This window comes from Centrocercus urophasianus, unplaced genomic scaffold (genome assembly GCF_019232065.1).
Source record: "Centrocercus urophasianus isolate 14NV4802_14NV808 unplaced genomic scaffold, USGS_Curo_1.0 seq_14, whole genome shotgun sequence".
Taxonomy (NCBI): Eukaryota; Metazoa; Chordata; class Aves; order Galliformes; family Phasianidae; genus Centrocercus; species Centrocercus urophasianus.
Window position 1 is genome coordinate 41,316,878 of NW_024884586.1, and position 20,004 is coordinate 41,336,881.

Sequence of the window (20,004 nt, forward strand, 5' to 3'; positions counted from 1 at the left end):
GGTAAATAATGTCCTTTGTCTTTTTTACTCTTTATCTTCTGATTTGGGAACAGAACTTATTATTCAGTGAGGTTCTATTTTTACAGTTGTCTGGAGACTGTTCACAGTTAACATTCTGCTGTCCGAAACAGAAACAGAAAGAAGAATCCCAGCATGTAAAATACGTTTATCCTAGTGAAGTCAAAACAGGATTTGAAGGTATTCCAAACTAGGAATTAGAAGAGTCTGGAGTTTTAGCTCCTTTATGGGCTGCTCCTTCCTTGCTAGCTCATTATAACTGAAAACCCGAGGTGTTTGTTATCACTGGTATCATAGCAATAATGAGAGGCCTCGTCTGAGGTAAGGTCTCATTCTGCTGAGCACCATACAAACATTACAAACAATCCAACAACCCAAGTTCATTGGAGAAGATAAAGGAAATTTACCATTCTGATTCTATAAGAAGAGAACCAGACTTACCTAACACTACATCACAAGCCGCATTACAGAGAAAACGCATCAAATCTGGAGTCCCGATCCAGCACTGCAAATTGAAAACCATTCATCCTTCTTCTGTTATTTTATAGCTCACTCTTAAACAAAGCCATAGTAACTGACCTCATAAAAAGAGTGCTGTATTTTTTTTACAGAAGGCTTCAAGATGAGCACTGGCTGACTAGTAAACACAATGGAATCTAGAGAAAATATCTGTACAAAATGTAAAAAAGATCTTCCAGAAGACAACTGGATACATCTGTACACATGCAGCTGCATCACTGTGGCCTGGAAGACTGAAAACTTCAGGAATGATGATTTTTTAAGTGGAAGCTGCAACCACTCCAGAAGATAAGATCTCCGCAAAGTGTATATTTTCATAGAATAGAATCGTAGAATCATCAGTTAGAAGGGACCTCTGAAGGCCATCTAGTCCAACTCCCCTGCAGTGAACAGGGATACCACTGCTAGATCAGGTTGCCCACGGCCTGATCCAGCCTCACCCTGAAGATCACCAGGGATAGGGCATCAACCACATCACTGGGCAGCCTGTTCCAGTGCCTCACCACCCTCTCTGTAGTAGATTTTTTCCTTATATCTAAACTAAATCTACCCTGCCTGAGCTTGAAGCCATCTCCACTTGATTGTGTCACCACAGACTCTGCTAAAGAGTCTGCCCCCTTCTCTCTTTTAGCTCCCTCTTAGATACTGTAAGGCTGCCATCAGGTCACCTCTCAGCCTTTTCTTCTCCAGGCTGAACAGCCCCAGCTCTCTCAGCATCTTTGTGTTAGAGGACATTGAGAGGAATGATCGCACAAGCTTTAAAAACTGACCCCTACATTTTAAGAGGTGCTGCAAGCAGTTATGAGAATGAAAAGACAAAACTCTAGGAAAAAAATTATTCTGAAATGCTTTCAGAATTGGCAAACAGAAAGCTTCCTGCACTGGCAGAAATACCCACCTGGTTTGTAGCCTCAAAAATCAACACTGAGATAGGAAGACCAAATAACTGAAATAAAGAAAGCAAAGGACAGGTGTATCAGCAGCAAATAACTGACTCACCTCTGCTCTAGATATGAGCTGCAAACAGCAAAATGAACAAGAGGACATTTTATCAGTTTTTCACAACATGCCATCCGTGTGTGATGCATGAGCCACTAGAGAAGATCATATAACCAATAACTACGTATCACATTCAATAGCAAACAAGCTTTTAACTCAGCAGAAAGGGATTAAAAGCTCTGCAGATCCAAAGCATAGATCAAAGTTACATTCAGCTGCTGGGAAACATATAAATACGAGACTGCAAGCCCCTGTAAGGGAGATAAGAAAAGGAAACCAGGAAGACAAAAGAACACTATTCATCACAAAAGTGCTTTAAGATTGCACATAATAATTAGATTCTCAATACCTTTGTTAGAACTGGAAAAAGATAAGGATGGTTTTGTTTCTGCTTTTTTTTTTTTTTTTTTTTTTAATTATTGATACCGTTAGCACCTGACCCTTCTACTCTAGCACAAAACTGAACTTTCCTGTAGACATCTCTGGAGCCATTTCCAGTAGATCCCCCTAAAAACAAAAGTGGGAATAAATCAGTGAAAACAAAAGTAGTAAATAGCTACATGTATATAACCAGATCTACACAAGAATCAAGCAGACTATTTCCTAAATAGGACAGATTGTATCCATTTGTGAAGATCACAAACATGAATCTCCTCTGCATGAAAAACTAAAGTAAGTGTAAAGAGCTGAAGTCTTCACTCAGCCCAAGTCAAGCAGCATCTCTGAGGGCACTGAGATGTACCACACTACTAAATGGTCCACAGTCTGATACAAAGTCACGGCCATCCTTCAAAGAGCACAGTGTGACAGGAGTGGCATTTATAGGACAAGACATTATCAATAAGTGTCACAAAGTGAATGAAATGTACCTTAGCTAGTAAAAAACTGCACATGAAAGATGACTGCAAACCCTCGAGGGACTGCTTAGCACTTAATGGAGAGTCAGAAAGCAGGAATGCTGGTTTTAACCTTGCATTCATGATACACAGCAACCTGTCTTTAGATGATCCAGGGCAGAAGACGTAGGGAAGGACAAACAGTTTTTAAATCTAGTCAACTCCAATAGATCATAAAAAGATACTGACAGCAAGCCTCCTGCTGGAATGGTTTCCATAGAAATAATAAGCTTTGGGGACTGGAAATGCAGTAAGGCTTACTTTTTCTCTAACATAGTGGTTTGTTTTTACTGATCTACTGTGAGTGGTCCTTTTGCCTGCTCCCTTCCCCAGCAAGAGGACAGCACAATGTCACAGCTCTCCTTGCTGCACCAAAGCGGAGCTCTTGGCACGACACAGCTTCATTTCCTTGCCCAGAAGGCAGAGGCAGACAAGGCTGCCAAACCCCAGGCAATGGCAGCCATGGAGCACCCTACTGCCCTGGAGACAGCTTGAAACATGTAGAAGAACATGTAGAACATGTGTCTCATGTTCCATACAGTATTTCTCTGCCTTCCATAAACATTCAAAGGCCACCAACTTCCCTGCTTGAGAAAGAAACCACAGCAGCAGAGCTTTTGGATGAAATGGGGAAAAAGGCATCAGCATGTAGTCTCGAGTGTCGCTGCATGGAGCTGGGGGATGGAGTTGAAGGGCTTTCCAGAGCAGTCCTAATTTGATTGAACTAATTCTGCCAGCAAGCCGGGGCTGACAAAACTACAAAAGACAGATAACATGTCACCCCTTCAACTGCAATTTACAGCTGGCCAATGCCCTGATACCATAAGCCCAGCAATCATCACTAGGGCTCGCTCCTCTTCAGACAGCACAGACATCTCTCACCATGCCCAAAGCAGACAAAAAGGAGACATCCACTCCTGCAAGCCTATAGAAGACCACATTTCCTAGCCCAGACAACACCATAATTCACACCAGATACAGGACTGCTTCAATCTGAGTGTGAGATCCTTGGACGCCAAGCATCTATAGTCACTGCCAAGACAAGTGACACAACAGTACTGCTGACAGCACTTAGCACATGGTGAGCTAGTCTCCCAGTCTCGAACCCAACCAATAAAATAACCTGTAGTCTACCTCGCCAGCAATGATCTTTCAAAGACCTTTGCAGGAGAATCCTTGAGCAAGGTGAACATTGGGTACGGCTGGCCAGGACAGTGAAGGCACACAAACAGTGACAGCAGTAACCTGCTGGCTTCCCACAGACAGGCTTCATGAGGCCATTAGTGCTCCACAGAATCTGTGCAGGTAGGGGTGGACTTGCACCCTCAGTTTTGGCTCTCAGAAAACCTTCATTTTGGCAGGTATGAAGATTGCACCTTTCCTTGAATATCTCCTTGAGTAGGAGATCTCCTTGAATCACTGCCTGGGGACATAAGAAGTCAGCACATGTACTGAGCTTTTGGAGAGTGGCAAACACCAGGGCAACAAGCAACTTAAGGAGGGGAATAGCTGTATGCATGGGGACTGAAGTAACATGGCATAAATGGCCTTGGCCCAGACGTGACTCACCATGAAAGCGTACAAAATTACCTGTACAACAGCCCTCAATTGCCATGGTGATAAATGTTTCCTAATGTCTAAGAGCAGCTGAGTCCTGAACTCCACACATCTTATTCACTAACAAGAGCATTCATTATATTTAAAAAAAAAAATCACAAATGAATTGTGGCCATTTTAAGCCTTCCTCAGATCAAGGGCTGATTTACACTCTCCTTTCAATGGAGACTACTGCGCTCCAAGTGCTGTTAATTCAGAAGATGGAGGTCGCTTGCTTTTTTTTGCTTCACAATTCAGTAGGCAACGGAAAGACAGATTCTCTCAGACAGTGTTACTTTTTCTGCCAGGAGTTATCTATTCGCAGAAGTGGGTCAACTTTCTCTTGGTGGACATGTTAGTGTGCGAGTGCCTAGCAGCGCTGCCTGCGAATTTCTGTCCGCTCCGCGTGCGGAGGAACCTCTGCGCATAACTATTTATGGCAGCCAAGCGTTTCATGAATTGCAGCAAGTTAACCACAAGGGGATGATGACATTTGGAGACAGGGCAGGATGAATCCTGGCTCGCAGACAAAAAGTCAGGTTAAAAATACAGAATGCAGAAGCAAACCTAGCCAGTTGCTGCTAATTCGCAGAAAAAAAATGGATACGCGGCCCCCAACTTGCCCGCTCCACGCTAACAATGCTGTGTGTTTTGCAGTGCGACACATCACAGCATTTTAGCCAGTTTAAGTGTCTCACCTGCGTCTTGTCCATCAGGGAGATCAACCACCCGCTGCTCCCAGAAAACTCTCCAAAGAGCAGCTCAAACACAGTAGGCTCAGAGGACAACACCGGCATGCCGGGCTGCAGACACGTCTGTGTGAGCTGCCAGCAAGGCCCAACTCTGGCCATGGAGGGCTGCAACCTGAGCCTCCTTCTCCATACTTCCAAGGCAGCCTTACCCCTGTGTAAGCATTGACCCTCAGCTTTCAGAAGCTTCTCACGCCCCTCAGCCCTTCACACACACCGAGTGCAATACCTGCCAAGGCTGCATTTTGGGTTCCCATGCCTGCCACTTAATTAGATCAATATTTAATTCTATCCTCAGTTTTATTTGATGAAATGCCTCCAGAGGACCAAATCATTTACATGTAACCAACACAAATTTAACCCCCTTATTTTGATTGCTTTTGACAAGTGTAAGTGGATAATTTCAAAGGCCTATGGCAATTTACCTTTTAATCAATACAAGTTTTCCTTCAATGGGACAGCTGAGAACAAGATAACTCTTCAGCAAGTTGTAAGAGGAAAACAAAATTGGAATGTACTACTACAGAGACCATATTTCCATACGTGGCCCAATATTAGTGCACTGTATTAGTTTCTTGAGCCTCGCTATCCTTAAATTTGAGAGCATATTTAGGGCTGGCACATACTCAGTGACCATGCAGGAAGGCTAGAGCAGACAGTGATAAAGCTGAAGACTCTTGGATAAAAAGCCAACAACTGCTGTACCCTTAGTGTCCAAGACATCAACATTCATAACTCTATAAACAGAACTCAACGAACTCACAGAAGAAGTGCAGAGGCATTTCTACAGAGGTTTTACATTTAGACCAGGGAGAGTTTCCTTGTACGAACAGAAGGAATCTGTATGTAGTGGCCTACAATACCAGAAATACTAGCATTTTAAATACAGTAATATCAGGAAAAGTTAAAGCAATGCTCAGAGGACAAAAAGCATTCTTGATATAAGAAACCTATGAAATGGCCACGTAGCCAAACCTCTGTCTCACAGTTAAATCATGGCACGGGCCATAGAGCTCTGACAGTTAGCACTGCAGGTGACATCTGACTTACTGGGAAAAGTGAATCTCCTGTCTTTCATCAGTGCTAGCACAGCTGCACTGGAAGAGTAGAACACGGTCACCACAGCTCCTCTAGTAGGATTGCTCTTACCTGACTACACGGTTGCATATAAACTAACCATACAAGCTGCCTTCCCATTAGTACAAAGAGCACATACAATACAATGCTTCTCCTAAAGCAGACATAGACATTTCAGTGTTATAACTGATGTCACCATGATGGCCTATAATGGAAGCCCAAAGAGACACAGATGTTACAGCCTATGTTGTAGATACTTCAACTTAAATCTGATGAACCTCACTTCTGCGTGTTCTCATCTCAAAGGTCTCATTAACATGTCATAGTAAATAATATGTATATTGATTATAAATACACTAATAAAAACAAAGGACTTTGGCCTAAAGGATATGAGAAGAAGTACAGAGTGGCTGTACACCCGATCAATACTAACCCACAGGGAACAGCTATTTCTCTTTGCCACCATTTTAAATGTAATATATTGTACCCTCTAGGTAAACATGTGGACATTTACAAGTGGGAATCAATAGAAATAGAGCTTTTCCCACCCTCTCATCCAGAGAGGCCATTCCTCTTCCCTCAGAGCAGACAGCAGCGATAGGCCAGAGATTAATGTTTATGCTATGATAAGCTATCTGCTGTGCCCATCACTTGCCTCAACACCTCTCTGGCCACTTTTGAAATGCTGATGCTTTTAAGAATTATTCTTTTCAAGAGCCTATTCACATTGATAAAGAAATAAATAACCATTTCATCCAACTGGAAAATAAGTCAAAGAGACAAGGGCAACAGCCTGACCCATTTTTGGAACTCAGAGCAAACTGCTTCTGCAGCAAGTGAATAAGAAGTTGTGACGATAAAATTTACTTGATGGCATGGGTGGGGAGATGAAAGCCCAAAAAACTTCCCATGCATGCGCTGGATTTTGTCCCAGACTCATCAACAGCTAGCAATCTGTATCACTGTGGGCTTGCAGCGTAGGCGAGGAAAGCCACAACATGCGCTCACCCATGTCTCACGGCAGCGTTTCACCAGACTGGCAGAACTCACACCCTGCCAGCCTGCAGGACTCACAAGCCACCTGGACTGACTTGCATGGAGCAACCATCAGCAAGGAGGACTGAGTCGTTCTGAACTGGCAACAAAAGCACAGAGGCTCTCTCGATCTCGCCCAGATGTACACATAAATCCTACCAAAGACAACTGTCCTCCTTTAGGTTGTTTTTGGATAAACAGATGTTCCAGTTAGATCTAGAGGAGGCTAAAATTAGTGGGAGCTGTTACACTGCTTCAGGGAGCTTTGAGTCACTCCCAGTGTTCCCACACACCTTACAGTCCAGGGATATACCTCCATGGGATCTGAAGGCTTATTTCAGCCTGCAAGTAATGTTAATATCCCCCACTACGGCTGTCTTTGTTGGTATCTTTTTCCCCTCCAGGGATTTTTGGAAACTTTATTCTGGCAGAAACAAGGCAGTAGCAACAGCAGTAGCTCCAACTGGGCTGCCTAACCTGCAAGTCCATAAAGACTATGCACATACACAGAGGTTCCTGCTATGTACACAAAGTAAAGCCAAAGCACTCACAAGCAAAATAGCGCAACTGTGCTCCAGTATCTGTCCTGGACTTGTGGGTAGGCTTATGGGAACTGTGGTGTGTCACTCAACAAGGATACAACTGGCCAGCTCTCATCATGCAGTCTGGAGATGCCCATACTCCTACCACCAAGACTCCCAGCTCACATGTCACTAAGCGGAGAATGAAAAGAGCATTTACCTTCAAATAGACAGACGTTCTCTCAGCTTATAGCAGAATATCCGGAATTGTATAAGATTGCACGTGTCATCTAATATTAACTACTTTCACACTATTAGTTATGCTTATTACGTTATCATCCACGAGCAGATCTTCAGTCATCAGGTTGCAGGTATCGGCTTCCAAAAAGCCAGTTTATAAAATTAAAGAAACTTCTATAAACCAAGGGAAGATGAACCAGGTTTGTTTGTGGGTTCTGCTTTTTTTAACTAGTATCATTTCCACTGGACTCACTGTACAAACTGTACAAAAGAGTCTGAAGTTCATCAGCTCACACTGGGCTAGTACACTGTGAGCAATAAATAGAGTCCTGGTTTACCAATTCACTTCTAAAGAATTGATGAAGAGAAAACAAATATTTAATCAACCTTTGGTTGCTAAGATTTCATTTAAAAGCCACCATTCAAGGGGCATTTAACAGACAGCTCCCACACTCTTTCTTTCCCATGTTCTTTCAGAAAAGCACTAACTTGATGAAACGGTCCTGCAGAAAACCTGGGTATTTAGGAAAAAGTGATAAAAAGGCCAACATCTAACCGATAGAGGTCAAAAGCAGGGTTGGTACCAAAAGGGATGGAAGGGAGCTGGTGCCGCAAAGGCTTCGCAGTGACAGCTTCTCCACCGACCTGACTTACTGCATTTTTTTCCACATTCACCTGCCCCGCTCTTCCACATTGTCACAGGCTTAAACGAAAACTGCCACCCGGTCCCAAGCAAGCCTCCCCACCACACTTCTTGCTGTCAGTCAAAAAGGGGCCTGATAAGCTTCACATTTACATATGTATGCACAGGAATTTCCAAAGGCACACTGAGGGAAATGGCCTCGCTGAATGCCGATGCTATCTGAGAAGACAACTATTTAAAGCCTTTTTACAGCTTCACTACCTAAGTAGAGAAATCAGGTTTGTTTGCATCTTTCCATCTACTATTACCCTAGAAAGTGCAGATCGTATCTGTCCCAGCCTCAGAAATGAAGCCAGGCTGGTTGTAAAGAGTTCAGTTAGCTTCAGTACTTCCCAGAGAGCATCTTCCTCAGCTCAAACCCGGCACCTGGGAAACTAAAGTCACTAAAACCTACGGAATTAGTCGATACCAAAGAGGGATTTGCTCTGAGGTTCAGAAACCAGAACTGCAAAGCCCTCTGTTCCAAAGCTGTAACAGCACACTCAGCGTCCGACAGGTGCTCTCTGGGCCTCTTTGAACAGCAAGGCTTTACGAAAACGCAGGAGCAGAGGCCATCTGCAGCTTTACAAACAAGACACGGCTGATTTACACAGCACTTAAAAAAAAAAAAAAAAAAAAAAAAAAAGATGCTTGCTGTATCCTGCAACATCTGGTGACTGCATCACCCTTTCAACCAGCAAGCCCTGACTGCTGGGCGAGGTGGCAGGAACATCTCCAGCTGCGAGTGGAAACATGCAGCTGCGGCAACAGGACCGAGCACAGCAGATTCTCGGACAAGCGTGCCACTAGAAAACTGGGCTGTTCGGTGCATGTGCCCTCAGACCTCTTGGGGCATTTGCCATAAGGCACCCAAAAAAGGCCCTGCACTCACTGGCCCCACGAGGACAACTGAAAGCTCTGGGCACTGGAGGCAGTTATTTGGCCAACGCATCCAGAAGCCCCATCCCAGTGCCCTGTTCTGGCTGGAAAAGAGGATTAAAAACATCAAAAGGATTCTTGTATACAACAGTTAAATAGACTGATGCTTGGTTTGACTCCCATCAAAACCTCCTGACCAAAATAGGTCTTGTTGATTTTAAAGGAAAAAAATAATAATCTATTTTAAAGATATTCCAATATTATTATTATATATATTATATATTATTGGAATATATATAAGGCCACTATTTGACAACAGGAGAAAACGTGCTTGAATACAAGCGGTCAGAGATTTGGCATGGTTTCACTGTGGAGCTCACTTTTAACTTTAATGACTGGGTTACACAAAATCGTGAACACTGTTCCTTCGAGAGCAGACTCTTACCTGCAAACCAACCTCCTGCTTCTGAAGAGGAACGGGGGAAATGAAGACCCAGCTCTTTCAAACCTTTGGGCACTGCACAGCCAGGCAGCTTACCCTGAGAGCCCACAGAGCTAATAACAGGTGATGGGGCAGCCCTATGCTTCCATCAGCTTCTTCCCAAATTGCAGCTAGGCTTTTATCAATCTTATCCAAGTAACAAATAAACAAGCCCAATGTCACTCAGAATATGTAAAGGGGGAAGAGACAGGAGGGAGAGATGGGAAAATCAGTGACTGAAAACACAACCTGCTTTTTTTGATGTGAAAAAAAAAAAAACAAGAAAACAAAATCCTCCAGATAAATGCCTCCAAGCCTTAACCCCAAACAGCAGCATTTAGCCAAGCAGCGAGGCGAAGCTCAGCGACCTCCTCCCTGCACCACCCCTGGCTGCCCTTCCACAGCAGGGCAGGGGTGAGGATGGCAAGATCTCTTCCCCACAGCACTCCTCACCCCAGTACAAGGCAGGTGTGCATGCCGAGAGGAGGTGGGTTCAGGGAAAGGCACCTGCTGTGGGCAGAGCTGCGAGGGGGGCAAACTCACCGTTGAGACCATTGGGGATGCTCCGGTGATGAAGAGGCGCAGATAGGTCATCCATGGACCTCCGCATGGCTCCAGCCTTGCTGTCGCCAGCCTTGTGATGGTGGAGGTGGTGGTGGTGGTGGTCGGGACTGCCAGCGCTGCCCGTGCTGGAGGTGCTGCTCCCATCCCCCACGTCCCTGGTGGCAGAGCCGCCGTTGAGGTTGGTCAGGCTGGCCTGGCTGTCGATGGAGCTCCGCGAGCCAGCCCCGCTCCGCTCCTCATCCAGCATCAGCACCATCTCCTTCAGCTCCACGTTCTCCCGCAGCAGGGTCTCCTGCCTCGCCTCCAGGTCCTTCAGCTTCTGCTGGTACATGCCTACCTCCTTCCACATCACACTGGCCGTGTGCCTCCCGAACCTCTGCCATTCCCTCGACAGCTTCTTGCCTTTCTGTCGGTCGTCGTCCAGGAAACAGCAGAGCTCCCGCAGCTCCTGGTTGTCGTCCTGCAACTTCTGGTTGACCTCCTTCAGCCCGCGGATCTCGTGCAGGTGGAGCTGCAGCCGCCGGTTCACATCCTTCATCAAGTTGCCGTGTTCCACCATTAAGTTCATCTTTTCATTCTCCACTTTCCTCAGTCTTTTCACCAGCTCTTCCTTGCCCCACCTCAGCATTTCCTCCTCCGAAATTTTGCTCAGGTCCTCTTTAGACCCCTCGAGGGAATTTTTGGCCATCATCTGTGCCTGGAAAGTGTCTGCTCTTACAGAGTAGCAAACGGTTCAGGTTATATGGGTTATTTTTGTTCGCTTGACTTCCTGGGACTGAAATTCACTGCAGCATCTTAAGGAAGAAAAATTATAGTTCCCCGTAGCATGCTGGACAAGATGGTACAGTAAAGCCCGACTGGAATATCTGCTTCCCCATAGAATCCATAATAAAAAAGCAATCCAAAGGGGGAAGAAAGAAAAAAAAAAAAAAAAAAAAAGACGCGCCCCCCACACGGGGCTGGGGGCGGCGGGGAATCGGCCGCCTCCGAGCGAAGCCTTCGCAGGGGATCGGCCAACTTACCCTGGGCGAAACAACTACGAGGCGACCGGCCCCCTCCTCCGGGGCGCTCCGTCCACTTGTTCCCCGCCCCTCCCGCCGCTGCCCGCCGAGCCCCGCTGTGGGAGACGAGAAACGGGCTCCGCGCTGCCGCTGCCGCTGCCGCCGCCCCGCTCGGCCGCTGCCCGCCCCCAAACCCGCGGCGACGTGGGGCCGAGCCCTGCGCGGCGGCGGCCGATGCCGGTGGTGCGCTGCCGAAGAGCGGCGGGGGAGCCGGCGCCTTCCCGGAATGGCTCAGTCCTCAGGAGGGAGGGGAAGGGCGGCAGCACCGGGCTGGTTCCACCTCCCGCCGGGCAGGGAGGCGCGGCCCGACCCTGGCTCTAGACCCAGCCTCAGCACGACCGAGCGGCAGTGGCGAAGGAGGCGGCGAGCGGCGGCTGCTGGCGGCGGAGCGGAGCGGCGCGGGGCCGAGCACCGCCCTCCCGCGCTGCCCCATTGGCTGCCGGGGCCGGGCCGGGCCGGGCGCTCGACGAGCCCCGGTGCGCCGCGCCCCGCCGCTGGCTCGGGTTACCGGCAACGCGGCCGCGCGGCCGGCGTAGGGCCGCCTGGCGCCTTCAAACGGCAGGTACAAAGGAACGGCTCCCCACCCCGCCGTGCTCTGCTCGCTGCGGCCGGGCTGCCCGTATTTCCCATCGCTGGTTGGCTTTTTTTTTTTTTTTTTTTTTTTTTTTTTTTTTTTCCACCCCTCTTTCTTCCTTTCTTTTCCTGGGAAGCACCAGCTCGGGGAAGGGTGGGGTCGGACAGGCAGGAAGACGAGCCCGCCGTGCGGCGCAGGGAAGCGGCGCCGGAGCGGCCCCAGCTACATTGCCGCCAGTCGCTGGGAAACGCTCGGGCGCAGCGGCGGAGCTCCGCGTCCCTTCTGAGCCGCCTTTGTCTCCGGGTGCCCGCCGCAGCCGGGTGCCCGCCGCAGCCTCCGCAGCCTGCAGGTTGCTGCAACCCTCGGCCTCCTCTCCGCTCCGTCAACCCCCGCCCCCCCCCCCCTCCCCCGCTGTGTGGGGCAGAACTGCTTTTAAAAATGTGTTGTGCTATTCCTCGTAGCAACCTGTCCAGGTTCCTATAATCTTTACGATCAGGTGTGCCAGTGTCACTTCCAGGCGTCTCAGACAGAACCCAGTAAAGGGTACAGAAAGTTCACAAAGTTAAAGTGGATTTCCTAGGCAACATGTAGGCAGATTTCCTACATCCTTGCATCATATCCCCTGACTTTTAGTCTAAAGCACTTTTCCTTGAAATATCAGCTGCTTTTGGCCAGCATTGCGTTGTGAAAATGCACCAGGGCAGTGTAGTGCTGCCAGTATTTCCCACATGAGCCTCCTTTAAAAACTCAGGGGAATTGCCAGCTTTGTGTTCCCAAGGTACCTTGGTAAATGATTTGACTCCAGGGTTAACTCAGCACCGCCTCAGGTTTCTGACCACACTGTGGAGCTGGTCCAAGACACCCTCTAGCAAGGAAGAAGCATCGAATCTACTGCCAGAGCGTGGGATGCAGAGCAGATGGTCTGTGCATGGAGGGAGCATCAGTCCAGAGAAGGATGGAGAATTGCAACTTCTGCCTTTTGGTGCTACATTTCTAAGTCTAATCAGCAAATATGCAGTTCCTTTGATTTTCTTTTGCATGCTGCTTGGTTTCTGAGCCCTGGCATATGTTGGCAAACTAAGAAAACTGCCCACTCCTGGATTCCCTAGCGAAGTTCTGAATCCTGAAGGTGTTTAAAGCCATGTTGGATGGGGCCTGGGCAGCCTGATCTGGTGGGTAGCAGCCCTGCCTGTGACAGGCAGGCTGGAATTAGTTAGTCTTCAAGGTCCCTTCCATTCTAAGACCTATAATGTCCTGCTGAAGCACAAGACTTACCTTCTTCTGATGGAGCTCATCTCTTCTGTGGTGACTTTTGGTCCTTTTCCTTTCCCCAAGCAGCTTATATCCTTTTGTTATCAATGACTGGTCCTAGGGCTTCATGTGGGATATGCAGGTTGTCAATCCTCAGTCCCACCTACAGACAATCATCATAACTTTTACACAAACCCAGGTAATTCCCTGCAGAGAAGGGAATAGCATTGCCCTCATGCAGTAGGCTTTTGCACAGTATCTGCATGCTCCCTTCATTGGGATTGTTCCTTACGGGTGAGACAGGCTCAGGAGGCCGGGGCTGGGCAAGATGGCTGAAGAGCTGCCTTGCCTGCCTGAGAAGCAATGGAGAAAATTGTAACGGCGTGCTGTGAATTCACCGTGGAGGCAGTCACCTGGGGGGATGTGGAAACCAGCAGGTGTCTGTGCACTGTCCTGAGCCAATGAGAGCTCTCTCAGGTGTGAAGCAAGTCTGCTCCTGCTTCCCTCTGACATCCCAGATCTAGGGGACCAGTGCAAGAGGGGCCACTGGCAGCTGGCTGCAAAACCAGGCTGTGTCATGGAAGTAACACCTTTCAGAATGGGGCATGCTCAGGGTTGCATTGCCTCAAGAAGGCATCTTAGCGTTCCCCAAGCCAAGTTCTTCTATTTACAAGGCTTTAATCACATCCTTCCCTACAGGAAGAGGAAAGTGCTTCTCCTGGGCCCTCCCAGGCGGTGATCTGACTCGCAGATCCCGGCAGTGGCTGGGGGAAGGAGGAGCAGAGTGGGGATCAGCTCCCAGAGGCCTTTCCTCACCCACAGCAGTCAGAGGGGAGGAGGAGGCCCCGGCACCTGCACCACGAGCACAGGTGCAGCCAGGCCCTGCAGGTGCAAGTGAGCTCATGGACGGTCTTGGCCTGGCAGCGTATCTCTGGGGCTGCCTCACATTTGCACCATCCTTTTCCCAAGAAAAGCTGTTTTGCTGTTGTTGTTGTTGTTTTTCCCAGATGAAAATTTCAGAAATTTGAACTCTATGGATGGCTCTGCCAGCAGACAGGGGGGCTCCTCAGAGGAAGTGAGGAGATTATTAATATCCACAGAGGAAGTCACTGTGATGATTGAGGCATGCTTTCAGTTCTCTGTGTCTGTGCTTTTGAAAATGTTATTGGCACAAGTCCACTCTGCTATGGTGCACAAGGGATTTGTCTCATTCTGAAGTCCAGGTAGACTTTAAAGCACAGTGACTTGTTCTTGGACATCTGGAGAGCTGCGTGGTCTGGAGGTGGCACTGAAACTGCCTATAAAGGTGCTAGGAAGGCATTTATCTGGTGCTGATGGACACCTGACAAAAACATGCGTTGACCTGCAGCAAAGACAGCAGGTGGAGTGAGCAAGGCCTGAAGTGAGTGGACATGATGCATCTCTTCCAATGTGCAGCTTCCCTTCAGGGTGGGTGCTGCGTTGCAGCAGAGGAAAATCCCTTTAGCTTGGAAAGGCAGCAGTGTTGGAGCAAAGGTGCGGAGTTTGCCAGCATCAAGCTGTGGCCCAGGTTATCCACCTGCATAGTGGAAGTGATAGTTTTGACACCTTGGAGGGAAAGGACTAAGTCAGTGCACCGCTTTGTGATCAATAGCTGAACCTGTGTTGCAAGCAGATTTTTAATCAACACAAATAACACACATCGTTGGAGTATTTTTGGATGGGTCTGTGCTTTTTATTTTCACTTATCAAACCCAGTTTTGCAGTGCTGTTCAGAAGGAACTACAATTTCCCCGTGCCAATTTAAGATGAAGTACAGAAGTTGGTAAACAGCACACCACGGATTCCTTTTGTTACATTTGGCCATGGGCCTTCTGCAAGCTTTGAGTGAAGAGCATTTTCAATATGCATGTCTTCTTATGCTTTTTATACCCATGAAATAGAGCATCAAAGCCTATCCCTTGCACTGAATCAAACAAATGCTTCCACCCTCTTCAGTCAGGGATGGAATTTTAAAGCGAATCATAGCATGATAAGAATTTTAGGAAAAAGAAAAAGAAAGAATAAAAAAAAAGAATCTACTGGGTAAATTTGCTCTTGACGTTAACTCCCGAACTCAGCAGGTGACACAAAGAATGAGTTTGTGCCCTGATACTTCACAGTGATATAGAGCCTCATTTAAGCCTTACCGAAGCATTCCCTCTACAGGGCTACGTTAGTATTACAGAAAGCACTTCAAGCTCAGGTCTGCACTACTGCTTTGTCCCGGGGAGGGCTGGATCTCACAGATCCCACTCCCCTGGTGTGGGAACCCCACACCTAATGGAGGAATCCCAGAGGGACTTTCATATGACTTTGCTTTCCCAAGAGAGCATAGGAAGTCCGCAGCACTGTGTGTGCTGCAAGGCCTTGTTCCAGTTTACCCAGGCTGAGGACCTGTCTCATAAAGCCTGTGCTCCGTGAATCATTTACACAGGTTATAAATCCTCCACTGCATTTGTATTTTCTCATAAATCAGTGCCAAGGACTAATCCTTGATTAATGTTTTGAAATACACCATCCAGGTTGCGTCAGTGGAAGTTCTGTTTTGTGCAACAAAGCTGTACGGTAACGAAAAACATGCAGTGCTCCTAATCTCTGCTATTAAGATAGGGAACTTGCTTCTAGCCTGATTAAGCAGTATTTTGAGCCAGAACATTTTACATGACTCAGCTACCTGAACAACTGCCTTGGGTCACTATTCCTTCTTTTCCCAGAGACTGAGTGTACAATCCAGGCAGATCAGCTGAACTTTGCCATGAAAAGCCTTCCTCCCTCAAGGTGCCCATGTGGCTGAGCAGAAAAAGCAGCCTCTGACAAGATTGTGCATCACTTCATAATGCTAGGTTCTGGCAATATTACTGGGCCATCCAGTTCAGTGGCTCTGCTTATGAAAGTAGAATGTATTAATGAGGGTTTCATCTTGTGTCCACAAAACCTTTCTATTTCATGCCCTGCAACTACTAGGAAAATTATTAAATGCACCAACTTGTTTCAAAGCCTTCAGGATATTTGGAGAAGAATACTGTTGTGACCTGCAAACTCTTTCCCATGCCACAAAAGCAGGTCCTGTAAAAGGCATAAGCCTCTACACGGTACATTCAAATCAAGCAGAAGGAGCCTGTAAAAATCTCCAAACCCACACCAATGACCAAAGCTTCATTTTCAGTGAAGTTTGTCTGTTTCTTACAATGCAATACATTTTTTTTCCATCCTTATTCTTTATGTTTATTGAATCTAAATCCTAAAAAGAAATAGGCATATGTGCTGCCCCTAGCTGAGAGTTGCAGGTGATTGACACTTCCCAAATGCAGACATAATAGCTATAGCAAAAATTTCTCTGCTAGTTAAGAGTGTGTTGAGGATCCAACTTCATTGTGCAGTCAGAAAGCTGCATGCAGTGTCAGAGCTATTCTTCCAAGTATTAAGAAAAATCCCCCAACTCCTCTTACAACATATTAATCACCTGGACAGCCGTGTGCCTCAAGCTGAGTCACCTTCTCTGCCATCCTCTACCCAAAAATAAGGAGTGCAATAAGTGAAACCAGATGTGTGTCAAGAAATAAAATTTGAAAAAGCTTTCCATATCTTCCTGAATATGTAAGATATAGTAATAGGAATATGGCAGACTGGATCGCAGCACTGGCTCCTGTACTGTCTCTGCCAGTGGCCAATACCAGATGCTTATGAGAATTCTGTGAAAAACCTGCCCATAGGGTGAGTTTCCTCCTCTCTGCCATCTGGTACTGCTTGGCTTCTTCCCAGAAGTAGTAAGATTTACATCTCTTCCAAAAATATTTGCAGTCCTATCTAATATGGGAAGAAGGCCAGAGATAGCTTGATACACCTTTTCCTATTGTAAATATTTCCCTGTAAACTTGGGTGATCCAACAAATACATGGGAGAAATGAAAGCAAAGGATTTACTACACTCCTCCATTACCATGCCATGATATCCTGGAAACCGAAGTCCACCCTGAGCTCCGTGCAAGGCTGACAAAAGAGGGCTTTGTGAATATGGGGCAGAACTAGGTCCCCACAGCCTGGAGGTGCTTGCAGGAGGTTGCTTTGCAAGACAGAAGCACAGCACTCGCCGTTTTTAGTTGCATCTTTCATGTGCACCAACTGCATAAAGCTCAGGAAATTCCTGGGATTTAGATCTGCACCATTTAAGTCACTGGTGATTTAAACAGTGGCTTTGCTGAAAGTGTATTCATATATTCTTATTTCTTCCTCTCTCTCACTGCCTCTACGCTTTCCCTACGACTTTTACCAGTCCTTTGCAGATGTCTGGGATGAGGTGCAGTGTTGTTCCATGAGCAGCAGTGATTTTAGATTACTGCAACTGAATGATCTTTGTCATCATTTGTTTAAAAAAACCAACCAAACAAACAAACAAACAAACAGGAGGAAAATTAACACAGAAATGTAAAAATATTAGTGCTGTTCTTAAGGAGCACTGTGGACTGATCGTCCTTGGGTTTTAGTCTGTTCCATGACCAGGAGGATGCAGCAACCACCCAGGCTCTTCTGTAGTGCCCCAGTGCTCCCTCATCCATGCACATCCTACTTTCCTCTGGCACAGCTCCATGTTTGGGCAGCACTGGGCTTGGCACTGGTAGCTACAAAAGAGGCACCTTGCTATTCAAGCAAACAAAGCCATCAGTATTAGCAGCATGAAGTCAATGGAACCTCATCAGTTCCACAATACAGCAAATAAGCTGTTATACTATCCACCATGTTCCTTACACTCTTTTTTCTCAGTTCTGTTGTGCATCAAATGAACAAATTCTCTTAGCTGTATTGATGGACCAGGAAAACATAAACACCCAGTTGTGTACTATAAGCAAGGCCTTTTCGTACTGTACCCTTCACTCAGTAGTAAAGCGTGTTTTCTGCTTGCAAGACAGTGACCGTGCTGAGGACGTAATTTTGCCTTCTTTTGTAGCTCACTGAAGCCACTGGGATTTTATAACAGATGAGAATGACAGAGCCATGCCCTAAAATGCTGACACTACTTCCATATATCATAGAGATATCTGAATAATTCATAGTGTCAAGCAGAGCAAGTTAAAGGAACAGTATCGTAAGTGACAACATCCAGCTTTAATACATTCCATACCAAAATGAAAACTCCACAAATTTCTTTCTTTGGAAAGAAATGTGATCAGTTTCTCCAAGCAAATCTACAACAGTGTTACAAAATGTGAAAACAATGGGATTTCACCATGACTGAGCATGTTACCTGTTACCTTTGCCTTGTGTGATGTTTGAAATAAAGTGAAATTGGAGCCATATTAGACAGAAAGACAGCGCGTTCTTCCCCAGGGCACTGAAATGTTGCTGAAGTCACCAATTTGCTGTCACAGGTCTTCAGGTTACATCTCACTTTCTATCCTTCCTGATAACTATTGACTTCTAAATCATTTATTTCTGAAGAAAGGTTGGAGATTAAGCTGAAGTAAAGAACCCTGAATTCTGAGGCTGGTTAAATCTAAACCAGGCACATGTCCTTCCAAAGGGCCCTCATTTTTACAGTGCACAAAATGAAGGCTCAAGGATGTGGGGCCCTCTGGGAAATCATGCTTGAAATTCAGATAAAAACAATTCCAGCTAATCTCTTCTTCTGCATGTGAAAATAATAATAATAAATTCCTATAATTTGTAGATTAGTTTACTCCTGTAAGCTTCCTGCCCCTTATTCTAGACCAGCAACCTTCCTTTTGTCCAGTGCTTTGGGCCTCAGCAGAGTAGAGATACACTGAGGCAGGGGAGGTGTTGCAGACACCCACATCTTGCTCAGCACATGACAAATTGGAGGTCTCCAAAACGGTGCTCCTTGCTGTTGATATGCCCAAATCAATCTCCCAGCCTGATTTGCAGCCGGCAGCCACAGCAGGTGTTGGTGTGCAGGTGACTCTGCCTGGCTTTCTGCATTCTGCCCACGTCCGCTGCCTGCTATAGGACAGGGATGCAGTTACAATCGGGGATGCCATTTGAATACAAATGGGAGGAAGAAAGGCACTCTCACCACCGGAGCCAAAGGAAGCCCCAGGTGGCAATGGGGTAATAAGATTGTGATTGCAAGGTTCAGCGTGATGGCTGCTCCTGCCACTGCTTCTCTCCAGCATGGCACAGCATTATATTAAATTTCCTGCACGCCTGTCACTCTCCTGATGCCGTTTGGCACTGCCTTCCATGCACACATAGTAATGCCAGTTTCCTTTGCATTTTTCCTCGGACCAGCAGGTTGCTGAGCCTTTGTATTCACCGCTCTTTTTCAGCTGGATCTTGTTCACTGAGGCAGCAGTGCTTGGCTCCGAGTCGTGCCCTCATGCAGGCTCACATCACTGAGTGGGCAGTTCTCTTCAGCAGAGAAGAAACACTTGGAAAGTGAGGAATTACTTGCCTTAGGGCTGTGGTCATTTTTAATGGTGTGGAGATAATCTGTCAGATATGGGAGCTCAGAGCAGCAAAGGCTCCTGTGTTCATATTCATTCTTCTAGCATCTTCTCATCATTTCCCATGCAGAAGAACTTGATTCTTAGAGCAGTTCATATTTTGGGTCCAACTGGAGTTTGTCTTTGCAGATACTGCTTGAAACCACACTGCAAGTACCTTTTGATAGCATGCAGAGCGTTCCAAGCTTAACTGATGGGTCACAGTTGCTCACTTGAACTTATTTTTATATTCTCTGCTTTGCCTTCATTAGAAGCAAAAAGTTTCCAGGAACTCACAACTCAGGAAACTGAAGTTTTAGCTAAACAGAGCATAGCATAGCACACATCAAAGCAAATTTATTGCATCCACGTGCTCAATGCAGTTCTACCCCATGTCCATTGGGT

At 46.6% G+C, this 20,004-nt stretch overlaps 1 protein-coding gene across 1 annotated transcript in view; it reads right to left on the reverse strand.

The window, feature by feature from the left end:
- The window catches only part of CCDC85C (coiled-coil domain containing 85C), a 102,260-nt gene extending 90,932 nt beyond the window's left edge, over positions 1 to 11,328 (reverse strand). Inside the window, exon 1 of the mRNA XM_042813442.1 lies at positions 10,236 to 11,328. Within this exon, the coding sequence (XP_042669376.1) occupies positions 10,236 to 10,947 (712 nt within the window). The 5' untranslated portion in view covers positions 10,948 to 11,328. The remainder of the gene's footprint in view (positions 1 to 10,235) is intronic.
- Between the last annotated feature and the right edge of the window lie 8,676 nt (positions 11,329 to 20,004).